This window comes from Panthera tigris, chromosome B2 (genome assembly GCF_018350195.1).
Source record: "Panthera tigris isolate Pti1 chromosome B2, P.tigris_Pti1_mat1.1, whole genome shotgun sequence".
NCBI lineage: Eukaryota > Metazoa > Chordata > Mammalia > Carnivora > Felidae > Panthera > Panthera tigris.
Window position 1 is genome coordinate 35107414 of NC_056664.1, and position 27173 is coordinate 35134586.

Consider the following 27173-nt stretch of genomic DNA (forward strand, 5'->3'; position numbering starts at 1 on the left):
CACCTCTGCAAAGATCACCACGGTCAATATTTTGGTTCCTTGTGTGGTCTTTTTTAGTAAGGGATATGTTACTCACCAGAACTGCACCTCATTACTCATGGCGGAAATGCACATTAAAACCGCAATAAGATAACGCTGTACATCGACCAGAATGACTAACGTGAAAAAGACAATGCCAAGCGAGGGCAAGGATCGGGAACAACCGGAAGTCAAACCTGGCTGGCAGAAGTATGAAATATTTCAACTACTTTAGAAAACAGGCAATGCCTTCTAAAAATGGCTCCCCTCGTGCCCACCCCATGACTCGAGAGTCCCCTTCCTGTTTGTTCTCACGAGAAATCAGTACGTATTTCCACCAGAAGGCATGTTCATGGCAGCGTTATTCTTGACCCAAGCTGGGAACAACCCAGATGTCCACAACAAGAACGGATGTGTAAATTGTGGTATCTTTCTAGAGTGGAGTATTATGCAATGTTAAAAAGAACAAAGTACTTTATGTGCACGTTTCTGATGATCTATTCATAGCTAACCACTCCAAGACTTAGTGGCTTAAAACGATGACCTTTATTTGCTCCTGATTCTGCAATTTAGCCAAAAACCACTTTTCAGATACGGGATAATTCTCTGCTGTATGGGACATGGCTTTGCTCTAGAACCCTAGGGGTCTGAGGTAGGGCTCTCCCACTGGGACTTTTCAGAGACTTCACACTGTCTACTTATCTGCCACGGATATTTCTAGTACCATGGGACACACAAGGTCGTATGTCCCAAGTGCTTGTCCTATAGCATGGACCTGTCACAGAGCCCTCTTTGGTTCTGGACTCCACTCGAACGTGGCAGCTCCCCATGCCATCTGGTAGATGGGCCAGAGCATTATTAGTATATGGCCTCCGAAGTCCACCTTGGCTCGCTAAAGCTATTTCTCTTTTGAGGGGGAGCATGTCCTCAGTACTTGTCTTTTCCTATAGAGGGAACGTCCCGGCACGTCCCAGTTCATTTGACCACTTAAAACAGAACATGACAGGTCTCTGAATTCTTGTAAAGAACGTGAATATGCCCCATTTCTTATCCCCTTTCCTGAAACGGATCAGAGAGAATGCGCTGGCCATATTGTTAGCTTCTTACAGTCAGAGGCTGTGTAGACTATTCTAGCAAAGATACCGTATCTGATATGATGCCTGCAATTAGGGCAACGATGTGGATAACCATCAACTGCCATGCTTCGTTTGGTTATTATAGGAGCAGTATGGGGTGGATGGAATGGGGATATGATGGGAACCACCTTGCTCCCTGCAGGCCTTTGAAAGGAGCACCGATCTCTGCACTGCCACCTGGCAAGCGGCGTTGTTTCCGATTCACTGTCTTGACTAGGGGGATAACTTAAGAGACTTCCATTCAGTCCTTCTTTCCATTAATGGCTCTTATTCCATAGATAAGGAAACTAATCAGTGCACGTTCTGCCAACTGCTAAATGTACCCACGCCTGTCGCTGATTGAGGGCTTCCTTCTGGGGGGCAAGTTTGGGTTCCTCCTCTCATGGGTGAAACAACTTCCCATGATGCCGGAGGAAACCGGAAGGATGGGAACATTTGAAGTGAGAAGCTGCATCACCACCAGGAACCCACGTTTCAGGCGAACAGAGGTGTGGGACAGGGACGGGGGCGGGGGGGCATCAACTTTGGCTTCCGTGACTTCCCTTCAGCCAGCCTAGTGCCCAGATAAACATGGTGGCAAAAGTCACTGCGGCTTTACCCTCTCCCATCAGCCCACAGAAATGTGAGCTCCGTGAGGGCAGGTCTTTGCCTGTTTCATTTGCTGCCATGTCTCAGCACCAAAGGAGTGCCCAGCACACAGTAGGTGCTCAATAAATATTCGTTGAATGAATGAATTATTCACTGTGGCTTGAATTTCCTTCCTGACCCCAGCGTTCATCTCTCACACCCAGTTCTCCGCCTACCCCACTCCCAGGTGGCTGCCCTCATCACTTGACAATCAGTCTGGCATTTGAACATGGCCATCTGCTAATTGGCAGGATACAGAAGTCGGAGATTCTCTAACTCAGTCTCCTTTTTTTTTTTTTTTTTTAATTTATGTTTGAGAGAGAGAGAGACAGCATGAGCAGGGGAGGAGCAGAGAGAGAGAGAGACAGACAGACGACAGACAGACAGAATCAGAAGCAGGCTTCAGGCTCTGAGCTGTCAGCACAGAGCCCAGCATGGGGCTGGAACTCAGGGGCAGTGAGATCACGACCTGAGCCAAAGTCGGACGCCCAACCGACTGAGCCACCCTGGCGTCCCAGTCTCCTTTTAAGTCACAAATATAACAACGGCCAGCATTGATGATCATCTGCCTGCCGTGGTTCTAAATGCTTTATGCGGCTTATAGCATTTAATCCTTGCAACAGACCATGAACGGGGTGCTATTATTACCTCTGTTTTACAGATGAGAAACTGAGGCAATAAGCCCTTAAGCCACTTGCCTGAGGCCACCCCTCTAGGAAGAGGTGGGGAGCCAGGATATTCATGCTGATGACCCAGGTCACATTGCCTGCTTGGTCCATAAACGAGCAAGGGGAAGTGCCTCGCCCAGGGCCACTACCATCATGAAGACGCTGAGGAGGCTTGCGGGCACCTGTCTCCCCCGGGTCCTGACTCTGTCTCTGAAGTAACTCAGGTTTCTCAGTCATACGCAAGGCGTGCTATGTAAATGCAAATTTGAACCAAGCTCCCTGGCCCTGGTTTCCCACCAGCCGGCCTGAGCTCCATCTAGAGACAGCTTGGAGCCAGCAGCTGCAGCCAGGTCTGGACACTGTACCTCAGGACAGAGAGTCTTTTGCCTCAGGGTTTCCTAAACTGTCAAGTGAATGCAAGCATCTCCGGGGAATTGAAAAAGAGTGAGTGTGAAACTTTCCCATTGATAAAAACGGTCTCACTGTCTGGGATCCTTGTTCATTCATTCAGTTTCTGTAAAATTCAGTGTCTGAGCTCAGTGTTTTTAAGTCCAGCGACACCATATTTTAAAATTAACTCCGCTGCTTCCAAAAAGGCCTGGATCTAACTTTTTTTTCTGAGCACTTGGCTCCGGCCTCCTGCCAGCTGGCTCACGGCAGATTCTCCCCTGGGGCTGCAGCAGAGGGCAGCCAGGCTGAGCTCTGACCACTCCGGCTCCATCGGGGAGGACTGGGACCACCCCTGCCTCCTCCGTGCCCCTTTAATTTCCATGGTTGGGAGGTGGGTCGTGGGGATGGGGGGCAAATGAACTGAAGATGCTTTGACATCCTGGAGGCTGGGTCTTAAAAATTGAACTTCACTCTGTTCCCAGGGAAGTGGAGAGAGCCCTCACTGCTGAAAAGTCTCGGATTTGTTACAGTTGCACTACCAGCAGCAAACGATGTTAGCCCTACTTTCAAAATACATCAGGGGTGCCTGGGTGTCTCAGTCTGTTAAGCGTCCAACCCTTGGTTTCAGCTCAGGTCATGATCTCACGGTTTGTGAGTTTCAGCCGTGCATGGGGCTCCACACTGACAGTGCAGAGCCTGCCTGGGATTCTCCCTGTCTCTCTCTCTCTCTGCCCCTCCCCCGCTTGCTCTCTCTCTCAAAATAAATAAATAACCTAAGAGAATATTTTAAAAAATACATCCAGAATCCTCTTGCCATCACCTCCACGGCTGCCCTCCTGGTCCAAATCGTTACTTCTTGTGTGAATTATCCTAACAGCCTCCTCACTGGTCTCCCTGCTTCTGCCCTTAAGTAGCACAGTCTATTATCCACAATGAAGGCAGCCAGAGGGATCATTTTAAAACCTCCAAATGGCTTCCACCTCACTTACGGTTAGAACCCAGGTCCTTACGTGGCCTACAGGTCCTCTTGTCTGTTCCTTCTGACCTCATCTTCTCCACTCTTCCCTCTATTACCTTCTCTCTATCACTGTCCCTCATGTACACAAAGCATGTTCCTGCCTCAGGGCCTTTGCACTCACCATTCCCTCTCCTGAACACTCTTTTTCCAGATCTTCTTTGTAAGCTCTATTCCAACATCACCTCTTCATCCAGGCTTCCCCCAGCCACCCCATCTAAAATATGCTTCCCACCATTCACTTTGCTTTACTTTTCTTTGTAAGCACTTATTACCTATGTTTTTTTTCCTTTCAGTTTTGTGTCCTCAGTCCCTAGGACAGTGTCTGGCACATATTAGGTGCTCAATAAATATTTTTGAATTAAAAAAATGAATGCCTTATTTAGTTCAATAAAGCTATAGAAACTCTCTGGGTACCAATTTCCTCAGCTGTAAAAATGGGGTAAAAAGCATGGTTCATTGTGAGGCTATCAGTTTATTTAGAAATTACACTTATTAAATTTCAAAACTTTTTGTTTTGAAATAATTTCAGACACAGAAAAATTGCAAAAATAGTAAAGTAATACTTTTCACCAACAGTTCCTAAATTTTAACGTTTTCCCACGTTTCCCACATCACTCTCTCTCTCTGAATATGTACAAATTATTTTTTTTCTTTTCTTTTCTTTGTTTAATGTTTATTTACTTATTTTGAGAGAGAGGGAGAGAGAGAATCTCAAGTAGGCTCCGTGTTATCAGTGCAGAGCCCAACACAGGGCTCGATTCCACCAACTATGAGATTGTGACCTGAGCCGAAATCAAGAGTAGGACACTTAACCAACTGAGCCACTCAGGCACCCCTTAAATTTATTTTTGAGTGGGCAACATATCAAGATGGTACAAAATAACCAGTGAAACATAAATTTCCCTCCTTCTCCATCCCAACACTTTTCTCCAGCCCAACTGCTACCAGTGTCTTGTATATTCTATCAGAAATATTTGGCATATTTACAACCGTATAGGAATGCATGTGTATTTACAGGGTGTACATTTCATCCACACATTTGTTCTTCATGCAAAGCGTACTAGACTCACCACTCTGCACCTTGCTGGTTTTATTCAACAATATATTTAGAAGGTCTTCACGCTGGCCCACCTATATCCTTTTCATTTTCTTCACAGCTGCCTAGAGGCCCTACAGGGACATATTTGAGCTTTAATCAGTTCCCTGTTGATGGAAATTTAGGTTGTTTCCAGTCCTTTGCTGCTATAGACAATGTGGTAGTGAAATCTTTCTATATCGTCATTGTGCGCATCACCTACAGGACAAATGACTAGAAGTGAAATTGCCGAGTAAAAAGCTCTTTCCTTTTTAATGTTGACAGATATCACCACATTGCTTCTCAGGAAAGCTGTGTCAGTTTATTCATTCAGTTCTTCCTTACAACGTGTGAAAATGTTTTCCTGCATCCTTTATAACACAGCACGCTATCGATTAGAAAAAAATTTTTTTTTTAATATTTACTCATTTTTGAGGGAGACAGACAGAGGATGAGCAGGGGAGGGGCAGAGAGAGAGGGAGAAGAATCCGAAGCAGGCTCCACGCTCTGAGCCGTCAGTACAAACTGACATGGGGCTCGAACCCATGAACTGAGATCATGACCTGCGGTGAAGTTGGACGCCCAACAGACTGAGCCACCCAGGCGCCCCGCAAATTTTTTTTTTTTTTTTTTGCTTTGCCAATTGGAGAACTTAAAATATTATGTTGCAGTTTTATTTTGTGCTTATTTTATTTTACTTTTTAATTTTTAAAAATGTTTACTTATTTTTGAGAGAGAGATAGAGAGGAAGTGCAGAGAGGGAGACACAAAATCCGAAGCAGGCTCCAGGCTCTGAGCTGTCAGCACAGAGCCTGACTAGAAGCTTAAACTCATGAACTGTGAGATCATGACCTGAGCCGAAGTCGGATGCTTAACCGACAGCCACACAGGAGCCCCTGTATTTCTTTTATTACAAGTGAAAATAAATATTTTTCACATGTTGAAAAGCCATTGGTATTTTTTTTCCCCCATGAACTGTCTATTTATTGATGGTCCTGATTTCTCTATTTATTGATGGTCCCAATTTCTCTATAGGAACTCATGATCTAAGAAGGAAATGAGCTTATTTTCTGTGACATGTGACTATTTCTTCACAGTCTGTTTGCTTTTTAACTTGTCAGTGGTTAATTTTTTTTTGCCATTCAGACGTTTATTTTTTATTCTAAAATTTCTATTTCATCATATGTGTCAATCTTTTATGGCTTCAAACACTTTGTGATAAACCTGGAATGGCCTTACCTGCTCCAGGATTATTTAAAAACCCATCCCATGATTTCTTACAGCATCTCTTGAAACATACACAAGAGTAGAGAGAATAGAATGAATCAGTGGTGCCCTCGCCAACTTCAACAGTAATCAGAACAGGGCCAGGGCCTTAGTTCATCTGTGTCCCACCCATCCTTCCACCCTTCCATTACTTTGAAACCTATCCCAAACATACAATTTTATGGGTTTTTAATGCTTGAACTTATACCATCTGGAACTATTTTATTTTATTCTTCTTAAAGGATTTATTTCTTTATTTTTAAATGTTTACTTATTTATTTTGAGAGAGAGAGCACGAGCAGGGGAGGGACAGAGAGAGGGAGAGACTGACAGTGCAAAGCCCAATGCGGGGCTCGAACTCACAAACGGTGAGATCATGACTTGAGTCCATATCAAGAGTCAGACGCTTAACTTAGCCACCCAGGCACTCCTAGATTTTATTTAATTTTAAGCAATCTCTACACCCAACTTGGGGCTTGAACTGAACCCCAAGATCAGGAGTTGCATGCTCTACTGACTGAACAAGCCACGTGTCCCCATCTGGAATTATCTTAGAGCCCTAACTTTGCTTTTTGCAGATAGCCAGTCCATTCTCTGAATGGTTTTTTGAGTAAACCATCTTTTTAAAAATCTTTTTAAAAAATGTTTATTTATTTTTGAGAGAGAGTGTGTGAGTAGGGGAGGGACAGAGAGAGAGAGACAGGGACAGAGGATCTGAAGCAGGCTCTGTGCCGACAGCAGTGAGCCCAATGTAGGGCTCAAACTCAGGAACTGTGAGATCACCACCTGAGCCAAAATCAGACGCTCAACTGGCTGAGCCGCCCCGGCACCCCTTGAATAAACTTTTATCCACTGATTTGAAATGCCGCTTGTAACATACATGACATTCCCATATGCATTTGAGTCTATTCCCGTCTATTCTGTTCCATTGATCCATCCCTGTATATTCATGCTCCAGTACCACTCTTTTCTGATGGTTGTAGCTCTCCAATACATTTCGGTGCTAAGTTAGACTCTTCTCTAAAAGATGATTTGAATGTAAGCCTCCCCCGGTATTTGCAGACACTGAGTCACGGTGTACAGGTACCCCGGGGCAGTCTGTATACCAGCTTTAGCCATAATGTGCCCCGTCAACACTCTAAGGCATAGCATCACCCTGGCAACCAGAGACTTGGGTCCGAGTCCTGGCTTTGCCACCGAGAGCTGGGTGACCCTGAGCAGCCCACCTCACCCTTCAGAGCCTCTGCTTAGAAGGACCTCCCCTCTAGTTCCAGCGGTCTACAGTTCTAAGCTTCTAGGGAGAGGGGCCTGGGGAGTATCAGGCCAGATTATGAAAGGACAGCCAGTCCTCGCTTCTACAGGAAGTCCTGTAGATAACACAGGAGATTGGCTTGCTGGGGAACGGAAAGGACGATTAAGCAAGAGACAAGACTGTTAACAGTTCCAGAGCTCGTGGGCTCCTGGGGGGCAGCGGTTGCCTCGTCACCAGGTCCAGGAGGCCAGCACTGGGTGCCCGACTGGGAGCCTTTAAGAGGTGGGAGCCACTGGAGTTGCAATGCTTCTTTTCTTTTGGAGGGGTGGTGGGGGGGAGAGGGAGCAGTGGTCCCCATCTGGCTCCTATGATGAGGGTGCAGAGATCTGAGCCCTCTTTTCTCGAGAATTGGGAACTCTCTGCATGGTCTAATGAGGGCCCTTGAGCAGGGGACTGGGATAGATTGCCTACCTTAGATGGCTGTGTGACCTTGGGCAAGTTACCTGGCTTCTCGGAGCCTTGGTTTCTCTACAAGTCAGTGAGGGGAAGAGAGAGGGGGAGTAGACCAGAGCAAGGCGTTCAGTGGTCTCTCAGACCCACCAACCTGGACATTTGGGTTCACTATTATTTTCAGTTATTGAAGTGGGGTGAAGGCAGAACCAGTTCCTTGCCCCTTTGGTGAGAGAATGATGGAATTGGGGAAGCCCTAGGGTAGCTGTTGCTTATCCCATTTCTCTTTTTACTTTTTTTTTTTTTTAATGTTTATTTTTGAGAGAGAGACAGAGCATGAGCAGGGGAGGGGCAGAGAGAGAGGGAGACACAGACTCGGAAGCAGGCTCCAGGCTCTGAGCTATCAGCACAGAGCCCGATGCGGGGCTTGAACCCATGGACCCTGAGATCATGACCTGAGCCGAAGCCCGACACTTAACCAACTGAGCCACTCAGGTGCCTGCCCCCCGCCCCATTTTTCTTACGTGGTTCTCTGCTCACTGACCCAAAGCTCGTGGTGCCTGCTCCCCTAACCCAGTCCCCCAGCGGGGAGAGCTGGTTCCTATAGATGCCTGGGAGCGAGATCCATTTGCTCTCAAGTTTGGCTTTCACGTTTGTATGATTGCTTGGGCGAGGAATGTGGGGAAAGGGGGTAGGGCTGAGGGTGTGTGTGCATGTTCCTGGTCATGAGGGGCTTCTGACTGTCACGGGTGTGAGGTAGCGATAAAGGCGGTGGGGATGTGGCAGAGGATGGAGGGGTGTCCCCGCTGGCTGAGTCTGAGGGGTGTTGACCCGAGTGACTCCGAGTGGCCAGGGACCTTCATCCGCGCCAAAGACCTGTGAGGAATGTCCTGTGAGACCCGTGAAGGAGGGGTCAGCGGTGGCTGAGTGGGAGCCGGCTGAGGAAGGAGTGTGTGTGCGTGTGACCCCACTATCTCTGAGGGGTCGTTCCTGACCGCGAAGGGGGCGCGGACTGTTTTTAGGGTTGCTACAAGGCCACGAAGGGAGAGTTGGCCATCCGCGACTGATGGTGTTCATACTTTGAGGCGGTGCTGGTGGTCGGGCTCCTGCTGTGCTTCTATCCCGGGGCCTCCTGACAGGCAGGGGGTGGTGCCTCGGAAAGGCCCTCCAGGGAAAGGACTGAGTGCTGGGGCTGTGGCCAAGTAGCAGCCGGTGAGGTGTCCAGAAGGTGCTGCCTTCTTACCAAATGCCAGGGAACTGTTGGAAATGGGCTGAGCTGACGCAGTTCGACCAGGAACTCCCAGAAAGGGATGTCAAGAGCATCCCATATCCTGGGATATGGCCACAGGGAATTTGTTTTAGGATTCTCATTTCCTTTACTTGCGGGAGCCTGACAGACTCAGTAATGTGGCACCCGTATCGTTATAAACTCTTCCCCCAGGGCTTTGGTTCTAGAAGCTTCCCCACTGAGAGTCTTATCTTGCTGCCTCCTGTGTGTTATCTCCATCAACAGAAGTCCACGTGCAGCTTGAGTTTCCAAGTCTCACACCTACAGGCAAAGCCTGCCCACTCGGCCCTGCTCCAAAGCCCTTGTCTCACGCATGTGCGTCAGGCATCCGTGGTCCCCAGGGGGCCCTTCGGCCCACCAAGGAGGGACCTTTCTAGGAAGTGGCCTTGGGCGAAGCCCATCCCACACAAACCAGCACAGTAGATCCTGTGCCAGTTCCACTACTGGCGTCACGGCTTGGGCAGGTTTCTTGCTTCTCAGAGCGCCCCTCCCTCGGTTTCCTCGCATGTCAAGTGGGAATAAATCGTATCTGTACAGTACTCGGCTTTTATGAGGCTCAAATGGAATTCTGCCCCCATCTGCATCATCACCACTATTGTCAATGCCGCCTTCACCCAGCAGTCACTGTGTGCTGGGCACAGCTGTGAGTGCTTTATTGTGGGCTATGTAGTCAACGAGTATTTGCTGAGTGCCAACTGTATGCAAGGCACTGTTTGAGGCCCTGGGTAATTAGGTTACAGCAGTAAGCAAAAGAGCATACTTTCAACTCATGGGAGGCTTACATTTCAGTAAGAGGAGATGGAGAATTTACAGAGTAAGTGAATAAAAGACTATTCTGAGAAGGTGACAAGTGCTAAGAGAAAAAAAAGCCAGAAAGGGAGGGGGGCTGTGCCAGGGAATGGGAGGTGGTGTTTCAACTTGCATTATCATATCTAATCCTCACTGCAACCCTGTGGGGTAGACAGCAGTCCCTTGTTCCAATAAGGAAACAGACACGGTGGGGGGGAAAAAAAAAGAAGGAAACAGACATGGGAATGTTAAGCGATTTGCCCTAGGTCACACTGCTAGCAAGCGGCAGGACTGGGAGACGCAGAGGTCTGTCTGACTCCAAAGCACTGTGACTGGAAGTCACTTCCTCTCTTGGGCCTCCTTTTCCATGTCTATGATTCAAGAGGGTGGGATGGACTGCCAGGAGGAGGGGCACCTCTTCCTAATTCACCGAATGGAACACTGCATCGTGGCAAGACTGCTACCTTGCGCTGGCATTCAGTCGGTGCTCAGTAAATGCTTGTCACTCAAGCGCATGCTAGATCTTGGGAAGGGTCTGGGCAGAAGGAAGTCTTCTTGGCAGAGAAGACTGCTAACTGTCCTGTGGGGTGGGGAGCCCTGACTTGTAGCATTTGCTGGTTCACATGGCTTAAATACTCCCCCGGTGGCTGAGCCCAAGCCACTGTGCTAGAAAGAGACGTGCACAATTGGCTTTTGCAAGGGCCTCAGATCTGACTCCGCGATTTTCATCTATGATCTTAAAACTGCATCTGAAACAGATTTGGAAGGCCCCGAGAGAGGCAAAGATAGTAAGCTGGAGAGAAACAGATGGAGACACAAAACACACAGGAAGAAAGAGAAAGACTGGGGTGGGTGGGTGGAGAGAGATTGAGGGACAGACTCTACTTCCTTTAAAGTCTGGGGGGCTCCACAGCCTGGGGAATTGCTTCATTCAAGTCCTATGCAACCCGTGCGAGGGAACACGCCCAAAGGGAGGCTGGACCAGTGGCTCCGGACCCCTGGAATAAGCCCCCTTCCCTGAAACAGAGTCCCCTGACCCCTCCACTCAGCCTGTCTGTGACCTTTTACCCCAGCAGAGAAAGCCCAGAGGGGCCTTCTTGTTCCTGCTGTTCAGTTCCTCTGCACATGCTGTTCACGGCTTCTAAATCCCACCTGCCTCCTTTAGAGCTTGGCCCAAGTCCCATGCCCGGCAGAAAGCAGCGTGCCTCTGCACATCAAGCTCCTCCCACCCCATACAGTTTCATGTGCCCCAGACTTATTCTCCGCTCAGGGCAGGCTCAGACTACACCCCTATCAGACTCCAGTCTCCCTCTCTTCTGTCCTTGGGGTCTCACCTAGACAAAATCCTCATCAACTGACTGACCTCAGACCTTCAGCGACAGTGGGGAGGTCCCCAATTAATGAATTGGACAACGCTTTTATTTTTTTTATGTTTATTTTTGACAGGGAGAGAGAGAGCACATGAGCGAGCAGGGGAGGGGCAGACAGAGAGGGAGACACAGAATCTGAAGCAGGCTCCAGGCTCTGAGCTGTCAGCACAGAGCCTGACACGGGGCTTGAACTCACGGACTGTGAGATTATGACCTGAGCTGAAGTCGGATGCTTAACCGACTGAGCCACCCAGGCGCCCCTCTTTCTTTTTAAAAGTAGGCTTCATGCCTAGCAAGGAACCCAATGTGGGGCTTGAACCCATGACTCTGAGACCAAGACCTAAGCTGAGATCAAGAGTCAGACTTCCAACCGACTGAGCCACCCAGGTGCCTCAGAGAAGACTTTCCAGGAGCAAACATCTGAAAGAGATGAGGCCACATAGATAGCTTGGGGGAAGAACATTCCAGGCAGAAGGAACAGAAAGGGCAAAGGCCTCATGCTGGAGGCCACGAGGTTGGGGATGGGGCATGAAGTTGGGGAGGCCAGCTGGGGTCCAATCAGCTTCATCAGCCATGGTGTCTTTTCTCCAGGAGCCACCAGAGGGTTTTCAGCAGAGTGACTGTGTTCGGCAGCCCGGTACCCCCTCACCATTCTTCTGTCCCCAGGCCGAAGCAGTATGGAGAGTGAACAGAGAGTTTCCCGAAAAGGCCGCAAGCTGGGCTCTAGCCGCCGCCGGCAGATGAGAGAAGTAGCCGATAGCCTGGATGCTGCTGCGGCCCCAGAGCCAGAGTCCTGGTCCTCCCAGGCTGCTGCCGAATTGCAAGCCTTCTTCCAGGATTGTGGTGCCAAGGAGAGGGGCTTTGTCACCCGCGAGGACCTGGCGGTGAGTCCAAGTCCCTAGCTCATCCCCTGAATCCCCTTTCTTTCTTTCCTTTTAAAGAATGTTTATTTCTGAGGGAGGGTGGAGAGGATCCAAAGCGGGCTCCTCACTGACAGCACAGAGCCCGATGCAGGGCTTGAACCCATGAACCGCAATATCATGACCCAAGCCGAAGTCAGACGCTTAACTGACTAAGCCACCCAGGTGCCCCCTGAATCCCTTTTCTGTAGCCGTCTGAGACTTTCCATCCCAGGAAGGCAGGGCATGCCTGTTCTTTGTCCTTTCTCTCATCCAAAATTTGCTTTCAAAGAGGAACTCTCGTGCACTGTTGGTGGGAATGTCAATTGGTGCAGCCACTGTGGCAAACAGGATGGGGGTTCCTCAAGTATTTTGAAATAGAAAAACCCCTACAATCCAATAATTCAACCACTGGGTATTTGCCCAAAGAAAACAGAAGCACCAGTTCAGAAAGATGTATGCACCCCTGTGTTCATTGCTGCATTATTAGCCAAGATATAGAAACAACCTAAGTGTCCATTGACAGATGAATGGATAAGGAAGGTGTGGCATATACATATAAAGGAATATTACTCAGTCATACAAAATGGTCTTCTCACTTGTGACCACATGGATGGACCTAGAAGGTTTTGTAGTAAGTGAAATAAGTCAGAGAAGGACAAATAGTCTATGATTTCACTTATATGTAGAATTAAAATCAAAAGAAATGAACAAACAACCAAAAAGCAGAAATAGCCTCATAAATAGAACAAACTGGTTGCCAGAGGGGAGGTGAGTAGAAGACCAGCGAGGGGCACCAGGGTGGCTCAGTTGGTTAAGTGTCCGACTTCGGCTCAGGTCATGATCTCACGGTTTGTGGGTTCCAGACCTGTGTCGGGCTCTGTGCTGACAGCTCGGAGCCTGGAGCCTGCTTCGGATTCTGTGCCTCCCTCTCTCTCTCTGCCGCTCCCCAGCTGGCACTGTCTGTCTCTCTGTCTCCCAAAAATAAACAAACATTGAAAAAAAAAAAAGGACAGACGGATGGGAAGTGGGGAACAGAGGCTTCCAGTTATGGAGGCCATGGGGATGAAAGGTACGGCATTGGGAATACAGTTAAGAGTATCATAGGCGCATCTGGGTGGCTCAGTTGGTTGAGCGTCCAACTCTTGCTTTCAGCTCAGGTTCTGATGATCTCCCAGTTTGTGGGTTCGAGCCCTACATCGGGCTCTGCACTGACAGTCAGAGCCTGCTTGGGATTCTCTCTCTCCTTCTCTTTCTCTGCCTCTCCCCAGCTCATGCCCTCTCTCTCTCTCTCTCTCTCTCTGTCTCAAAAAAAAAAAAAAAAAACGTATTGTAATAGTGTTGAATGGTGGTGTCTACACTTCTGGTGAGCACAATATACATGTAGACTTGTCAAATCACTATGTTGTGTACCTGAAAGTAATATAACATTGTGTGTCAACGATGCTTCCATTAAAAATTAATTAATTAATTAATTAATTAAAATATAAAGACCAGTGGGCAAAAAGCACAATGTACATATCAGGTATTTATGTTTGTATGCAAAGAAATGTTCTCCATTTTGTTGGTTTTATTTGAGCTGGTTGCCTGCAAAACACATTTGTTACACGATAACATTAATGTTTTTGTGTCTGGCACAAATTATTATCTTTTTTTTTTTTTTAGATTCGAGTTAGTTAACATACAGTGTAGTATTGGTTTCAGGAGTAGAATTTAGCGATTCATCACTTACACAACACCCAGTGCTCATCCAACAAGTGCCGTCCTTAAGGCCCATCACCCATGTAGCCCATTCCCCCACCCAAAACCCCTCCAGCAACCCTCAGTTCCTTCTCTGTATTTAAGAGAATCTCTCTCTCTCATTTTTTAATGTTAATTTATTTTTGAGAGAGAGAGAGAGAGAGACAGAGAGAGACAGAGTGTGAGCAGGGGAGGGGTAGAGAGAGAGGGAGACACAGAATCCAAAGCAGGCTCCAGGCTCTGAACTGTCAGCACAGAGCCCGACGTGGGGCTCGAACTCATGGACTGCAAGATCATGACCCTAGCCGAAGTTGGACGCCTAACCGACTGAGCCACCCAGGCGCCCCTGTATTTAAGAGTCTTTTATGGTTTGCCTCCCAAAATGTTCTCTGGGTTAATTGACAAATACACATGTTTTCTGAGGCAAGTAAATAAATAAATAAAAATTGCTCTCAGAAAAAGTGAGGAATTTGTTTATACTAATGTGTAACTAAATGACTGACAAGACGTTATGTGTGCCACTCTTCCAGAAACATTTGCATTTTAACAAAGGAAAGGACTTCAAGCCAAAGAAGGAACTTGCAAGTGATAGAATTTCGGGCCCATTGAGCAGGGAAGTTTATCCTGGGGAGCAGAGTCCTGGAAGTCAAACCATATCGATGACCGTAAACATCAATGAAACATAAGATCGGCCATGGTTGTGTGTTCAAATAACGAGTCTGAGGCTCTGGCCTAGACCAACATTGGCCAATTCTTCTTTGGTTTTTCCTCATTCTCTGCAAAGGGGCCCATGTGGGTTGCTGGAGTCACACTGGTTCTGCCCGTCTCCTCCGGACACTGTTCCATGCTCCAGACTCTGTCCTTCCCCCATCAAAACTGACCTTTCTTGTGTTCTAGCCTCAGGGCCACAAGGTACAAATGGCTGACGTTAAAATATAATTTTCAGGGGAGCCTGGCTGGCTCAGCGGTAGAGCATGTGATTCTTGATCTTGAGGGTTGTTCAAGCCCCACGTTGGGTGCAGAGATGACTTATTAATTAATTAATTAATTAATAAGACTTTTTCAGGGGAGCCTCTGCCAACTCCCTAGAATAATTCAGTTAAAAAATATATATATATAATTTATACATAAATTATATATTTTTTTAGGATATATATATTATATGTATACGTATATATTATATATATACGTATATATATTATATATTATAATATATATAATATAATATATATAATATAATATATATATTATATATGTATATATATAATTTATACATAAATTATATATATACATGTATATATATACGTATATATATAATTTATGTTATATATATGTATATATATAATTTATACATAAATTATATATATATAATTTATACATAAATTAATACATAAATTTATACATAAATTATATATATACATATATATAATTTATGTATAAATTATATATATATACATATATATGTATATATATATAATTTATACATAAATTATATATATGTATATATATAATTTATACATAAATTATATATATGTATATATATAATTTATACATAAATTATATATATACGTATATATATAATTTATACATAAATTATATATGTATATATATAATTTATACATAAATTATATATGTATATATATATATAATTTATACATAAATTATATATGTATATATATATAATTTATACATAAATTTATGTATTAATTTATGTATAAATTATATATACGTATATATATAATTTATGTATAAATTATATATATACGTATATACATATATACATAATACATATTTATACATAAATTATATATACATATATATAATTTTCAAAAAGATAAAAAATAGACTTTCAAGTAAATATAAAATCAACACTTATCAAAGTTCTTATCTAATGAATTATTATTGTTGATTAATGAAGGAGCCAGGAAGATGTTACGACTGGCTCAAAAAGTATGTAAGAAGCTAGGATACAGTATTTAAAGGCAATCTGACAGGACAGTGTTAGGATAAGATTGCTGAGTTCAATTTTTAACATGGCTGATGTCCCACAGGCCGTAAATCTTTGGGGTTATCTGTTCTACTAGACAAAAATTATTTTCATCTCTCCTGGGCAAAACTCCACAAGTTAACAAGTAACTTCAGCACGTCTGGGACTTTTAATTAAAGATAAACAATGAGATGGACTGAGTGCATTCCTCTAGTCTAGACAATGCTTGAAGCGACATGCTCTCCACCTTTCGGCCCTGTTTCCAAGTTTCCAAGTATTCAGGTGATTTTCTGTGATGATAAATAATCTCCCAAGCTTATTCTCGATATAAAAAAGCCAATTCTCATTAGGTTTCCGTAAGTGAAACACGTGCATCCTTGAGTTTGCTCTGCAAATCCAGACTTCGAAGGCATTAAACCATTTTAGCTTCTGTCTAAACATTTTCATGCAGAACCTTAGATTTAAAACCTCTGTTATTTGCTCTTCTATGTAGAGTGAATGTTTGTCCCAGTTTGCCTGGGACTGGAGGGGTACCCGGGATGAGAGACTTCCAGTGTTAACACTGGGAAAGTCTGGGGCAGACTGGGTCAAGCTGGCCACCCTATTTTCTATCCTCAGGCCAGGAAACTAAACCCAAGACTCTCTCTCCACCACCTTTTACCTGCAGCCCCTATAAATGCAAAGGGTTTCCTTTCTCCTTGGGGTTCCCAATTTTACTAAGGTCCCTCTCCTGCCCGAAAGTGGTTTTCTTTATCAACTGGCTCCAGGCCAGGTTTCTGGAAGGGTTTTGCAGACATTGGTTCCATGGCTGTTCTTTTTTTTTTTTTTTTTTTTTAATTTTTTTTTTCAACGTTTTTTATTTATTTTTGGGACAGAGAGAGACAGAGCATGAACGGGGGAGGGGCAGAGAGAGAGGGAGACACAGAATCGGAAACAGGCTCCAGGCTCCGAGCCATCAGCCCAGAGCCTGACGCGGGGCTCGAACTCACAGACCGCGAGATCGTGACCTGGCTGAAGTCGGACGCCCAACCGACTGCGCCACCCAGGCGCCCCACCATGGCTGTTCTTTACAATGGACTCGTCATGTCTGATTATATGAGAATCATTCTCCTACATGACTCATCAGTTACACAATTGATTCATCCAGCTATATCCCAACAGAAAGGAGGACAGATTCTTATTGAACCCGTGTAAATAACTATGTTAACATGGAAAGTAAGGAGGTTCAGTAAAATTGTTGGTTTCTGATACAGGAGGGGGTCAGTGAGATTCAGACAGCATTTACAATGTTTAACTTCAGGGGAGCCTGGGTGGCTCAGTCAGTTAAGCATGCAACTTTGGCTCAGGTCATGGTCTCATGGTCCGTGAGTTCCAGCCCCACGTTGGGCTCTGTGCTGACAGCTTAAAGCCTGGAGCCTGCTTTGGATTCTGTGTGTATGTCTCTCTCTCTGCCCCTCCCCTGCTTACACTCCGTTTCTCTCTGTCTCAAAAATAAACAAACATTAAAATGTCTAACCTCAGTTGAACAATTCACTCCGTTCTATGTAATTAATTCTTGTCCTGCTGGATCTTGGGTGAGCTGGCTGCTTCTGGACTCAAGTGTCCTAGAAATTGTCAGTCCACCAGTTCAGTCTGAGGGTCGGCCAATGTCAGCTCAGAATCCTTGTACCCAAGTGAAACAACAGAAACAGAGGTATCAGAAGCATAGAACCTGGTGCAGTTCTTTCCCACAAGTCTTTGGGTCAGTCCTTTGTGGCCTGCAGATTTTACCGGAGACTCCAGGACAAAATAGGAAAGCAGAAACTTATTTGGTAACGAGACTGAAAAGCTGTAATTATTTATGACAGTAACTAATATTATCAGAGTAGAAGAGAGTAAAGTTCTTTGCTGGGATACTGCACATAATGATTTCATAAGGGTTTGATCGGTGCTCCCCCTGAAAATAAGCACTTGCAAAGGCATTGAGAAATCTCCAGGGCCTTCCCATAAAGCATGAAGTTTCTGAAATAGTGTATTAATGACATTTTACCTACATAAAGCTTGAACATCTCTTCTAATTTGGTAGTTCTTCTGATGATGCTCTTTTTTTAACCCAAACCATAAATAAATAGATAGATAGATAGCTAAATAAATAAATAAATAAATAAATATTGTTTTTAAATTTAACCTTCACCCTCCTAACCCAAGCCATATTTGATGTCAGATTTTGTTATAGTTTATACCCTCAGTTTTGATTTTCATCTACATGCAACAAATATTGCAAGATTTCTTTTTTTTTTTAATTTTTAAAAATATTTATTTATTTTTGAGAGAGAGAGAGAGACAGACAGAGCGCAAGGGGAAGAGGCAGATAGAGAGGGAGACACAGACTCCGAAGCAGGCTTCAGGGTCTGAGCTGTCAGCACAGAGCCCGATGTGGGGCTCGAACCCATGAACTGTGAGATCATGACCCAAGTCAAAGTTGGACGTTTAACTGACTGAGCCACCTAGGCGCCCTGAAACTCTGCCCTAATTAAACCCTAATTCCCATTCTCCTTTCTCCCCATCCTCTAGAAGCCCCCATTCTACTTTCTGTCTCCATGAATTGGACCACTCTGGGTCCCTTGTATAACTGGAAAAATACAATATTTGTCCTTTTGTGACTGGCTTCTTTCACTTAGCATGATGTCTTTAACGTTCATTCATGTTATATATAGCATGTGTCACAATTTCCTTCCTTTTTAAGGCTGAGTAATATTCCACTGTATGTATAGACCACATTTTGTCTTTCTGTTCATCCCCCAATGGACACGTGTGTTGTTTTCCATCTTTTGGCTATTGTGAATAGTGCCACTGTGAACTTGGGTGTACAAATATATACTTGAATCTCTGCTTTGCCTTGCACAACTATTTAAAGTGGCAGGAATGAATTGACTCATTAACATGACTCAAAGGTCTAGCTGCTCTCTTGCACATAAAAATAAGAAGTAAAAGGATATAAACTTAAAATCATGCTTAGTAATGTTTTAGCTTTTCTTTTTCTTTCTCTCTCTCTCTCTTTTTTTTTTTTTTTTTTGAGAGAAAAAGAAAGAGAGAGAGTGGGGGGGGAGGGGCAAGAGGGAGAGGGGAGAGAATCTTAAATAGACTGCACGCCCAGCACAGAGCCCAACATAGGGCTCAGTCCCATGACCGTGGCATCAGGACCTGAGCCAAAATCAAAAGTAAGACATTTAGCCGACTGAGTCACCCAGGTGCCCCAATGTTTCAGTTTTTCTCAGAAACTGTCCAGGTAGCCAAAAATTCTTTTCTTTTCTTTTCTTTTCTTTTCTTTTCTTTTCTTTTCTTTTCTTTTCTTTTCTTAGTTTATTTATTTACTTTGAGAGAGAAAGAGATGGGGGAGGGGCAGAGAGAGAGGAAGAAAGAGAGAGAATCCCAAGCAGTCTCTGCATTGTCAGTGCAGAACCCAAAGCAGTGTTTGAAATAGTGAACTGAGCCCGAACTCACCATCTGTGAGATCATGACATGAGCTGAAATCAAGAGTTGGATGTTTAACAGACTGAGCCACTCAGGCACCCCCTAAAATTCTTTATTAATTAATATTAATTCATGTTTTTAAAGTTACCTAAGGATCTTGGAATTGTGTAATGAATCAATTTAGTTGAACCCAAATTTACATTTTTATAATCTTAAACATTATGTGAGGATTATGTTGGATTGTTTGATTAGTGAGACAAAATCAGAAGTGTGGAAAATTCAGATTAACTAGTTTCTTCACAAAAAAGAAATCCAGGGGCGCCTGGGTGGCTCATTCGGTTAATCGGCCAACTTCGGCTCAGGTCATGATCTCGCGGTCCGTGAGTTCGAGTCCCGCGTCAGGCTCTGTGCTGACAGCTCAGAGCCTGGAGCCTGTTTCAGATTCTGTGTCTCCCTCTCTCTGACCCTCCCCCATTCATGCTCTGTCTCTCTCTGTCTCAAAAATAAATAAACGTTAAAAAAATAAATAAAAACAAAAACAAAAAAGAAATCCAGATCTTATAAAAAGTAGAAAGTATAATTGTACGATACTTAATATAAAGCAGAGAAAACACAGATATTATTTATATTTTATAAGCAAAATTATTAAACCAATCTAATTTAGCCAAAGATCCACATTAATTACATTAACTTGGTTTTTTAAAAGCTTTCTGAGCTAGCAATTTCTTTTAAGACGGATTTAAAAAAAAATCTAGCACAGGGGCACCTGACTGGCTCAGTTGGTTGAGCATCCGACTTTCACTCAGGTCATAATCTCAGGTTGGTGATATCAAGCCCCAAGTCGGGCTCTGTGCTGACAGCTCAGAGCCTGGAGCCTGCTTCAGATTCTGTGTCTCCCTCTCTCTCTGCCCCTCCCCCACTCATGCTCTGTCTCTCTCTCAAAAATAAACATTAAAAAAAAGTTTTGTTTAATCTAGCACATTTAAAGCATTAGAAGCTCAGTTTCTTTATTTTCTGTGATTTGGGGGGAAATTAGATTTATATAAACACTTATTTGTCTCTATAAACCAATCAACACAGAACCCCTGTAAGAGACATAGTACTCTAAGTCATTAATACCCTCCAGATGCAGAAAAATATTTCATACTCACAGAAGAGTTAAAGGTATTTCTGAATTACAGACATGTAGACACATAGATACACAGACACAGTGGCTTCATATCCACAACTCACAGGCCACAGGTCAAAAGTAAACACAGGCACACGAAACTCACCTGTCCAGCTCTCAAAGAGTTGTTCTCCTTCCCAGTGGGTACAAAATGCTTCGCCACTTTGGAGCACACGTAGAAAAACCACCATCACCACCACCACCAAAGATCAGCAAATCAGGTTTTCTGCTGCCTCTCAACCAATAGACACTAGGTCTCTATCATGCGTCCCATAGAGATCAGCAATGGCCGGTCCATAAAATTGAATTCCCCATCATGGCGGCCACGAAAAATGAAAACACAAAATCAGCGAGGAAAAAAAAAAAAAAGACAACAACAACATAAGAAACAGCAATGGGGCACCTGGGTGGCTCAGTTGGTTAAACATCTGACTTTGGCTCAGGTCATAATCTCACAGTTCTTGGGTTTGAGCCCTGCATCAGGCTCTGTGCTGATGGCTCAGAGCCTGGAGCCTGCTTCAGATTCTGTGTCTCCCTCCCTGTCTGCTCATCCCCCTCTCATGCTCTCTCTCTCTCAAAATAAATAAATAAATAAATAAATAAATAAATAAATAAATAAACATAAAAAATTTTTTTAGCAGAGTCAGCAAACCTAAAGTTCTGTCACACATGGGATTCCCTCCAAGAGCCAAGAGAGAAAGTGCTTGGGTTCACAGAGACCATGAAAGGCACCTCTCCAGTACCGTAGGTTGCTTGGTTCTGACATCTGAGTTTACTGGGGCATCTCCATGAAACCTCCCAAACTCTTAAAATATAATTTTCAAAAAGATAAAATTATTACCCTTGGGCAAAAATAAAATAAAGCCATCTCAAAGACTCTATTTAGCTCATTAATTAATGAGAGATATTATGAATGGTTCAAAGAGCATTTAAAAAGCTGAATAACAAAGAAGTGTTACAATGAGATGGCTGAGTTCGATTTTTAAAAGCTGGTTAATGTACAACAGGCCATGAATCTTTGAGGTTATCTGTTCCAGCAGATGAAAATTGTTTACATCTCTCCTGGACAAAATCTACAGGTTAATGTGTGACTTCATTTAGTCTGGGACCTCCAGTCTGTGCCAGGGGAGGAAATGAAGTACATTCCTATAGTCTAGAAGATGCTTGGGTGGCCTTTGCCCCTGTGGAATGCTGAAAGAACGTGCTGTCAACCTTTCGGACTTATTTTCAAATTCCAGATAATTCTTTTGGATACCGATAAACACATTCTGGGGAGGATTAGCTACTCTCCTTTATTAGGATCGTAAAGGGTGAGACTCAGAACAGATAAGTTTTGATGTTGGATGGAGAAAGGGAAAAAGTGGGGAGGAAGGTCAAGGCCGTGCTGAGGGGGGGTGCTGTCTTGGGTGGGGTCCTGGAGCCTCAAGGGTACGCCATGGGACAGGTTGGGGCTGGGACTCCAAAGTTGGGGAGAGGGGAGGTAGGAGTGGCTGAAGGCAAACACCTCTTTTTTTAATTAAAAAAACTTTTTTTAATGTTTATTCATTTTTGAGAGAGAGAGAGAGAGAGCGCGCGCGCGTGCGCGCGCACACACACACACACACACACACACACACACACACACACGCCTGAGTGGGGGAGGGGCAGAGAGAGAGGGAGACACAGACTCCGAAGCAGGCTCCAGACTCTGAGCAGTCAGCACAGAGACCGATTCGGGGCTCGAACCCACCGACCGTGAGATCATGACCTGACACGAAGTCGGTTGGATGCTCAATCGACTGAGTCGAACAGACGTCCCCAAACATCTCTTCTTCTTGAGGGTGGCCCAGCGTCTTCCCCAGTGGGAACAGCGCCCAATTTACCTCTTCCTTGCAGGTGGCCAAGTTCAGCTTCCTGAGTGGCGAGGACGAGCTGGAGATGATCTTTGACTGGGTGGATGTGGAGCAGAAGGGACGCCTCTCCCTTGAAGAATTCAGCTCTGGGCTCAGTATGTCTGTCCTGGGAGGGCCTCTGGGGACTTGCTGCACAGCCAGGAGTCCCATGCAGTATGCCCAGTACGGGGAGGCTGGCCCGACAGGGTAGGCAATAGAGGACCTCACCACACACCTGAGAGCAATTCAGGGCGTGGATGACAATATGGATTATTCTGGAGATGAGGATACTAAGCCTGTGTGGGCAGGCAGCTGGTTTAAGACAGAGCTCCGTCTTAAAACTCTAACCCAGGAGGCCTGTTCACTTCTTTTACCACCAGTGAAAGCAGTTCATTGGTTGGGGGCTCCCCTTAGCAAACCCCCCCCCTCCTCCAGGGAGGCCTCCAGGCTTACTTTCTGATGCCTCACTTGTGTTCTCCCCAAAAAAAAGGCTTCCCTTGAGCAAGAAGTTCAACACCCCCATTCTTGGGACCACAAGCCTCGTTTCTGCCTGAGGAGAGCTTTGGTTAAGGGAATTTCAGGGAGCAGCAGAGGGTGATATTTAGTGGTTGAGGACTTCCCTGACCCTTTGTCCCCGTTGGGCAGGGCTACTCCAACACTTGATTCTCAAGACAGTCCCAAAAGGACCTAAAGAGACCAAGGCTGGCAGGGTACATTATTTCCGCTGATCTTCTCAATAGGGGTATACCTTCCAGCTCAGGGAATGGAACGTGTGATGTCCTTGCAGAGACCCTGCAAAGCACAGCTCAGCCTTAAATGTCAGCAAAGCCATCCAGAGTTCTCAGGTCTGCTGAGTCTCCAAAAGTTTGGGGGACAACAGAGAGGGAGGCCAGGAATCTGCATTTACACGTTGTAAAACGGGCGGAGTATAGCTTAAGTAGATTCCCAAGGTTGATAGGACGAACGTATGAACATGGCCCTGTATCAATGTGACCAACGCAGATACAGTTATCTCCCCAAGGGCTGAAGCAGGGCAAGATGGGAGATGGGGGGGGGGTGGTGGTGAGCCCAGCCCCACTCTGCTGCCTTTTGTCCCCTCTGTCCCACAGAGAACGTCTTCGGCTCCGGCACCCACGGGGTCCGCAGAAAGAGGCCAGTGCCCTCCAAGAGGGAATCTGCAGCCGTCAGCCTCCCGGTGCTGGAGGAGGCTGACCCTGAGGAGAAGGAGGCGTTCTTCGCATTCATACAGCAGCTGGGGGCAGGCCACTTACTTCCCGAGTAAGGCTGGCGCCGTGTGTGGGGGCGGGCCCTGCCAGTCTGTGGGGGCGAGGACTCACCCGGACTCGGTGTCAAGGTGGGAGGCCGCCAGATAGAGCTGGGTGCAAATCCTGGTGTGGCCACTTGTTAGCTGTGTGACTGTGGGCCAGTGGCCTAACCTGTGACCTCTGTTTCCCAGCTGCAGTGAGTTTAAGAGCAGTTGTGGGATTAAATGAAGCCCGTGTGGAGGGTGTCTGCTCTTGAGGAGTCCCTCCCACCACCACTCGCTCCCCCTGTCCTGCCCTATATGATTGCTCCCCAGGATTGGTGGGTTGGGGGTAGCAGGCTCCCCAGGGTACTCACGTTCTTAAAAACACGACTGAGGGTGCCTTTCTTGACCCACAAAGAGGATCCCCCAATTGGAGCGGTTTCAGGTACGGTGAGGCCCTGGGCTGGACAGGTTTGGAGATGGGGAGGGATTTTCTCCAAACTGTCTCAGCCCCTGGGCTCATGGGGTTCACTCATGCTCAGAGAAGGGGGACCCTGCCTCTCTCACGTCTCCCAGGTCCCACTGGGTCTCTTAGAGCCGGCAAGGGAACAACTGTTGCCCGTTTACCTAACTCAGGGGGCTCTGTGAGGACAGGCTCTCAGAAGGTGGGGCCAGGAGTGGTGGGGCATGCAGCGTGGGACTTAGGGTATAGGCTGGCAGGGCAGGTGTGGTGGGGAGCCATCTGCCCACTTGGCAGCTTGGCCTGGGCTCAGCCCTCCGGCATCTGTCTTCACGACTTAATTAAATCTGTGTGAAAGCAGCATTTGTCGAGTGCCAGCCATGGGCCAGGCTCCAAGCTGATGCTTTCACTGGGCAAGTCTCATTCTCCAGCGACCTTACTGGGCAGGTATCAGCCTCCCCATTTTACCAACAAGCCCAGAGAGGGCATGGGAGTTACCAAAGTCACACAGCTACAGAGTGGGACAAGAGAGAAGGCAATGGAAGCCCTGGGCCGTCAGGCCCCCGAGTCCCCCCTCCCCCCCATGCCATAATTCATCGCCAAACTGTGGAGAGACGAAGGGCTGTGGGGGTTCACGAAGGGAGAGGTTCTGGCCAAGGTTCCTGGAGGAGGTGGGAACTTGAATTGTACCTGGTAGGGTGTAAAGAGGTTAACGCGGCCCAGGTGCCCGGGTCTCCTGGGGCGTTGCCATTAAAATGGAGAAGTGGGCCCCCTGCCTCCTGGTCCCACCTCATATCTAATCTCTGGCTACCCCCCTTCCCCAGGCAGGCAGAGATCTGGCAGCTGTGGGGGAAGCTGCGGCAGGAGGAGCCCCAGCTGGCAGGCAACTTGGAGGGCTTTCTGGCCAGGATGACCAGCCGCCTGCAGGAGGCACAGGCCGACAAAGAGGCTTTGGAGCTGACCCTGCGGAAGTGAGTGGGGCTGGTGCGGAGTACGTGATCTCTGCCGTTTGGCTGAATGCGAATTGGATTCCCTCGGCTCCAGAAGCATAGAGGCCTGGGGTTCACCACAGGGCCCGGGAGCTGGTGGGGGGCAGAGCTGAGCTGGAAGAAGGGCTGGCTCGGGGGGCCTGGTGAGGAGGACAGAGCTGGGCCTCAGCAGTGATGGGGATGGCAAGCGTGTCTCAGTGCAGGGCCACCGTGGCACCCACCTCCAGGGACATCGCTCTTGTAGATTATGACGCATGTGGCAACCCTGGGTTTGGCGTGGAGTCTGAGTTTGAGGGTGGGGATGGTGACGCGGGAAGCGGCGATGGAGTGAGGGGGGCAACAGGGACCGTGGGGCAGGGCCAGGGGAACCAACATCTTGGTGATGGTTACAGGAGTCAGCATGATGACAGATGTCAAGGGCATACGGGTCAGGGGCTGTTACTGGCATGACTATTCTCAGGGTGGCAGGGGTGAGTGGGTCAGAGGCTATTACTGGGATGACTGCTCTCAGGGTGGCAGGGGTCAGTGGCTCCTGAGGTGAGCAGTGGGATGGACCCTAAACCTAGGCCCAGTCCACCCCTGCCAGCAGCAGGGTCCCGGGGTGCTGATGTGCCGCCCGCCTCTCACCCCTGCCAGGCGGGACTCTGATCACCATCGAGAGGTGCAACAGCTCTATGAGGAAATGGAGCAGCAGATCCTCCGGGAGAAGCAGCAGCTGCAGGCCGAGGTGGCCTCCCCTGGCAGCCCGCCCCTTCCCCCTGCCCTGGACTCGCCGCTGGGGGCGAGTAGCGGGGCCAGAGACCGGCCAGTGGGGGCAGCGGGGAGGCTGCTGGGAGTAGGTCCTATCACTGCCCCCGCCCCCCCCATCCCCCCGCCCCGACCGGCTGGCATTCCCGAGAGAGGGGGTGGGGAGAGCTGTGCCTGAGCCCCCTGCCCGTCTCTGCCAGGCCTCGCTCTCCGGGCCTGTCTCCTTGTGGCCACCATCTAGGCCTGCATCAGGGAAGTTGTCCTGAGATCCCTCCCTGCTGGGGCGTCCTGGACCCAGGCCCGGGGCCTGGATGAGGTGGAGTGTGGGGAGGCCCGGCCCTGCTGGGGCTTAGAGTGTGCAGCACTGGGGCTGAAACCTGTCTGCTCTGCAGAGCGACTCCCGGGGCCTGGCCTTCAGCTCCCAGATGCAGGAGGTCCTGGAGGCCAAGGAGCGTGAATTTCAGCGGCTGACTGAGGGCCAGAGGGAGGTGAGTGACAGCGCTTCCCCGGGAGCCCGATTTCTGAGCATAGGCTCTGACACCCATCTCCTGAGAATTCATGGGGCTGGCTGGGCTCCCGTATAAGAGCGGCCCCCTTTGCTGAGATGAGGCCAGGCAGTGCCGAGGGACCACTGGGAAGGTCCAGGTTCAAATCCCTGCCATTGCAATTAAGAGCCATGCAAATCTGAGGCAACAACTTTGCTTGTCTTGGCCTTAGTTTCCCCATCTGTAAAATGGGAATAGCCACATCTACTGCATCTCCCAGGCTAGTTTTGTCAAATGAGGTAATAAATGGGAAAGCACTTTGAAACAGGAAAGCACTGGGCAAACGTGAGAGCTCAACGTTGGAGAGGCTCAGTGGCAGGGTGGTATTCGGCTTTTGTCTCCACTGTCTGCTGAGTGACCTTGGGCAGGTTTGTAACCTCTCTGAGCCTTGGTTTCCTCATCGGAAATGGAAATCAGAACTCTTGCTCTAAAAGGCTGCTGAGGGGCGCCTGGGTGGCTTGGTCGGTTAAGCGTCCGACTTCGGCTCAGGTCATGATCTCGCGGTCCGTGAGTTCGAGCCCCACGTCGGGCTCTGTGCTGACCGCTCAGAGCCTGGAGCCTGTTTCAGATTCTGTGTCTCCTTCTCTCTCTGACCCTCCCCTGTTCATGTTCTGTCTCTCTCTGTCTCAAAAATAAATAAAAACGTTAAAAAAAAATTAAAAAATAAATAAAAGGCCGCTGGGATGACAACAGATGCCATATCTAAGGGCCTGGCGTGGTG

The 27173-nt window shown here is 47.1% G+C and overlaps 1 protein-coding gene across 5 annotated transcripts in view; it reads left to right on the forward strand.

Annotated features, from left to right (window-relative positions):
- The first annotated feature begins 7660 nt into the window (after nt 1-7660).
- RAB44 (RAB44, member RAS oncogene family) overlaps nt 7661-27173 on the forward strand; it is a 36381-nt gene continuing 16868 nt past the window's right edge. For all 5 annotated transcript variants that reach the window (XR_006217613.1, XR_006217614.1, XM_007085253.3 and 2 more), the window contains exons 1-7: nt 7661-7732; nt 12014-12231; nt 22470-22581; nt 23575-23743; nt 24996-25142; nt 25797-25887; nt 26300-26395. Coding sequence is in view for 3 of the 5 variants with exons in the window: in XM_007085253.3 (XP_007085315.2) it covers nt 12025-12231; nt 22470-22581; nt 23575-23743; nt 24996-25142; nt 25797-25887; nt 26300-26395 (822 nt within the window). In the remaining 2 variants the exon portion in view is untranslated. The remainder of the gene's footprint in view (nt 7733-12013; nt 12232-22469; nt 22582-23574; nt 23744-24995; nt 25143-25796; nt 25888-26299; nt 26396-27173) is intronic.